The sequence below is a fragment of the Olea europaea genome, unplaced genomic scaffold (genome assembly GCF_002742605.1).
Source record: "Olea europaea var. sylvestris unplaced genomic scaffold, O_europaea_v1 scaffold1666, whole genome shotgun sequence".
NCBI classification, from domain to species: domain Eukaryota; kingdom Viridiplantae; phylum Streptophyta; class Magnoliopsida; order Lamiales; family Oleaceae; genus Olea; species Olea europaea.
The window spans coordinates 216041-220522 of NW_019234329.1; the positions used below are offsets into that span (position 1 = coordinate 216041).

The 4482-nt window shown below is 35.8% G+C and overlaps 2 protein-coding genes across 2 annotated transcripts in view; both read left to right on the top strand.

Moving 5' to 3' along the window:
- Nucleotides 1–4456, top strand: part of LOC111377518 (pentatricopeptide repeat-containing protein At3g53360, mitochondrial) — a 16790-nt gene extending 12334 nt beyond the window's left edge. Inside the window, exons 2-4 of the mRNA XM_023000639.1 lie at nt 920–3352; nt 3443–3496; nt 4025–4456. Coding sequence (XP_022856407.1) covers nt 1021–3324 — 2304 coding nt within the window. The 5' untranslated portion in view covers nt 920–1020 and the 3' untranslated portion in view covers nt 3325–3352; nt 3443–3496; nt 4025–4456. The remainder of the gene's footprint in view (nt 1–919; nt 3353–3442; nt 3497–4024) is intronic.
- The window catches only part of LOC111377519 (mitochondrial import inner membrane translocase subunit TIM14-3-like), a 25778-nt gene that overhangs the window by 12244 nt on the left and 9052 nt on the right, over nt 1–4482 (top strand). The gene's annotated exons all lie outside the window — the stretch shown is intronic.

The window sequence follows — 4482 nt, forward strand, 5'->3', positions numbered from 1 at the left end:
CTTTTAACTGTAAAGGTTTTATAGTATATGATTCATTGGGCTATTTTTGTTCCAAAGATTATCTTTTTGGAGTTTGGAAGAAGATGATTAAACTTTGCCTATGTTTGGCGGGAATTCTTTAAATCTCAATGGTACGATCTTTTGATAAAATAATTTTGTACGTGCTTTCATAATTTTTTCCCAATTTTTAATCACAGATTCTCTAAAAATATTATTTTTTGTCAAAATCTATTCTCACAAAATCTACGTTAGGCTCTTTTATTTATTAATTTTTTTCAATTTATTTGCTATTTGTTTTTTTGATGGTTTGATTAAGTATAATATAATGACCATATTGTCCTTTTAATATCTGAATTTGTTGGTAAATGAGTTGTTGACACAATGGTAAAAAAGGGTTAGGAGCGGATTTGCAAAATGAAATAAAAGGTTAAAAATGTATGTGGCTATTTACGTTTCTTTGTTAATACCATTTTATTCAAAGCTTCAGCGATTCTTACTCTATATACTATTAAATTTCACCAATTTTTTGTATTGAAAAAAACACGTATTTAACATTTTTTCAGAATTTTTTGCTTTTATATTTTTAGAGAAATATGAACTGAGGTCTTATGCTTTGTGCTCGACACAATGCCCTTAAAAACCATTGAGATTATTTTTGGCTCATAAATAAGTAAAGAAATCATTCATTCAAAAGGAGGAGGAGGAGGAGGAGGAGGAGGTTTAGGGATAGGATTTATGTACATATAAGAAGTGCATCTCATGGGCAAATTTTTGAGCACTTTGATATTGTTTACTCATGGATTGTTTTTATCCTACTCGTTTTGTTGCAACTATTCTTATGTCAACAGTTCCTTTTTTTTTATCCAATTCATAACTTCATGTGCATATTCTGATCAAGTTTTTCATTGTTGAATTGTAGGTCCTGGTTGGAAGTTTCTCAGAATCTTATGGAAATTATATACAGTTAAGATGAAGTGAAACAAAGGAAATTTTACCGTCTTCCTTTGGCTTCTTTACAAAATGACGAAAGGATTGTGGCCTACGCTTAACTTTACCTGTAACTATGTTAGCCGTAGAATTCACGTTATGCATCTCCAGAACGAACAATCAATTAATGATTACTTAAGTTCTTTATGCAAGCAAAAGCTTTTCAAAGAGGCCCTTCGTTCATTTGATATTATAGAAAAGAATTCAAATTGCCATGTTTATCCGAGCACCTATGCTCATTTGATCTCAGCTTGCTTATCTTTGAGATCCCCGCAATATGGTAGAAAAATTCATAAACATATTTTGAAGTACACCTTTCAGCCTGACGTGATCCTTGCGAACCATATTCTCAATATGTATGGAAAATGTGGGTTGATAGAGGATGCCAGGAAGGTATTCGATGATATGCCAGAGAGAAATGTGGTGTCTTGGACTTCAGTAATTGCTGGATACTCACAGAATGGTCTGGAATTGGAAGAAGCTGTAAAATTGTATATTCAAATGCTACAGTCAGGTCTTATGCCGGATCAGTTCACATTTGGAAGTATAATTAGAGCTTGTTCAAGTATGAATGAGGTTGAGTTGGGAAAGCAGTTGCATGCCCATGTAATTAAAATGCAATTTGGTTCCAACCTCGTAGCCCAAAACGCTCTTATTGCAATGCACACAAAGTTCGGTCAAATTAATGAGGCACACATTGTGTTTTCTAGCATCAAGTTAAAGGATTTGGTTTCATGGAGTTCAATGATTGCTGGGTTTTCACAACTAGGTTATGAGTTAGAAGCATTGACCTGTTTTAGGGAAATGCGATGTCACTGGGCATACCAGCCAAATGAATTTATCTTTGGCAGTGTTTTTAGAGCTTGTGGTTATCTTGGACAGCTCGAATATGGAAGACAGATACATGGATTAAGTATAAAATTTGGTCTTGGAGGAGATGTTTTTTCTGGTTGCTCCCTCACTGATATGTATGGAAAATGTGGTTTGTTTAGTTATTCCAAAACTGCCTTTAACCAGATAGAAAATCCCGATGTAGTATCTTGGAATGCACTCATATCAGCCTTTGCATATGGTGGTGATGCAAATGAAGCCATGTTGAATTTTTCTCAGATGAGATATCAGGAGTTGAGACCAGATGATATCACCATTCGTTCTTTACTTAGTGCTTTCAGAGATCCATTTACTCTCTGTCAAGGGAAACAAGTGCACTCCTATATTATGAAGACGGGATTAGATTTGGATATTCCAGTTTGTAATTCCATACTTTCAATGTATGCGAATTGCTCAGATTATAATGATGTGGATAAAATGTTCAACAAGATACAAAGCAAGGCAGATCTAGTCTCTTGGAATGTCATTCTTACTGCATGTGTGCAGCACGACAAGGCTGGAGAGGTTTTCTCGTTATTAAGAATGATGCTGCTATCTCATAATAGGCCGGATAATATTACCTTAACTATTGTACTTGGAGCTTGTGGGAAAATCGCCTCTTTAGTAATGGGGGATCAAGTTTATTGCTCTGCCATTAAAACTGGGTTCACTGTTGATGTTTCTGTGATAAATGGATTTATCGACATGTATGTGAAATGTGGATCCATAGAAAGCGCTAAAAAACTCTTTGACTGCATGGAAAATCCTGATGTTTTCTCTTGGAGTTGTTTAATTGTGGGATATGCTCAGTTTGGATATGGAGAAGAAGCTTTAAATCTCTTCATGAAAATGAGAAGTTTGGGAGCTAAGCCAAACCAAGTGACATTGGTTGGAGTTTTGACTGCTTGTAGTCATGTTGGACTGGTGGAAGAAGGGTGGCAGTTGTTTAATACCATGGAAGAGGAGTACGGTGTAGTCCCCACAAGAGAGCATTATTCATGTGTTGTTGATTTGCTGGCTCGAGCTGGCCGCATCAACGATGCTGAAGCTTTCATAAATGAAATTCCATTTGAACCTGATATTGTGACATGGAAAACTCTATTGGCTGCCTGTAAAACTCGAAATAATATTGAAGTTGGAAAACGGGCTGCAGAGAATATTCTGCAGATTGACCCCTCTAATTCTGCTGCTCATGTGATGCTTTGCAGCATATATGCTTCAACTGGTAGCTGGAAAGATGTTGCCACGGTGAGGAGCTTGATGAGACAAAATGGCGTCAAGAAAGTTCCTGGTCAAAGCTGGATTGAAATGAAGGACAATAGTCATATTTTCTCAGCAGAAGATGATTTCCATCCCGAAAGAGGCAGAATATACACAATGCTGGAGGAATTGTTGTTGCAAATGTCAGATGCTGCTTATGTTCCCGTTGAGGGTGTAATGTTTACTGGTGAACCATGTTTTCTCTGAATGATTTTTGATACTTCAATGTCCAAGGGTGAGAATTCAAACGTAGTGTTATTATTGAATATTCTCTTTTCTGGATGTTCACATCACTGTTTTTTTATATCCAATGTGTGTTGGTTAGGTTAGGAGATCGTGAACAACTAAAGCAAAGCAGGCTTCTCCATCTTGCAAAGAGGTATGTGTGTCTCATGGTTGTGTTACTTTCTTAAGTGTGTAGTCAGTCCCAATTCCAAGGAAAAAGAAGCCCAGTTTTGCTCAAAGTACATCATAATTTCTTCAGGTTGTTTATGTTGTCTGAGTGTTGATGAGCCGATGACTTAGATGTGCATTTGATATTTTTTTCATATGTATTTTTGCTGGGTTATGTGGAACCTAATTATACTCTTAACTTATCCCCTGACTATGGATCCAACCTAACATTTATAATAAAGTATATTGGATATCGATATATTGTATTAGATAATCCTAATATTTATATTATATAAGGATATTGGAGGGAGGTGATTTTTTAATAATAGAGAGATGCACAGACTAAGAGGCGCAAAATCTCCCTTTTAAACTTCCCAATTTTTAGTAAAAATGAGTGCTTGTAGCTCTCCTATTGATGGTAAACCACTGAAAATTCGTGATTTTATTTTGTGATTTGTGTGCTTATTGTTGCTCTTGAATTAGTGATTAATGTTTATTTCATAACAACTTTCAGAAAGGAAGTAAATAAAGAAAGAAATGGTTTGGGAAAGAAAAGCCTTTAGTTCAGATTTTCCAAATCTAGAGACTATTCAAGTACCTCATCCTCCCTTGGAAGATGTGAAAGTGGAAGTGAAAAATGGGCAGACAGAACATGCTTACTCTGTTGCCGTTGCTACTGCTGCAGTAGCTGCACAGGCTGCTGCCGAGGTTTTCCACATACTACAGCAACTCAATTCACTGGAAAATCAAAAGAGGAGGTGGCAGCAATCAGAATCCAGACTGCTTTCTGTGGTTACCAGGCATGCTACTTAATAAATTAACATTTCTTCCTCAATTGGATTTGATGGGTTGGACATCAAAATTTGTCAGGGTGGAAAAAATTTGAGATAAGGATCTTTATTTAATCTATTTCCTTGGCTGAAAAGTGAGCAACACATGCTTATAATTCTTAAATATTTAGATTTTTTTTTT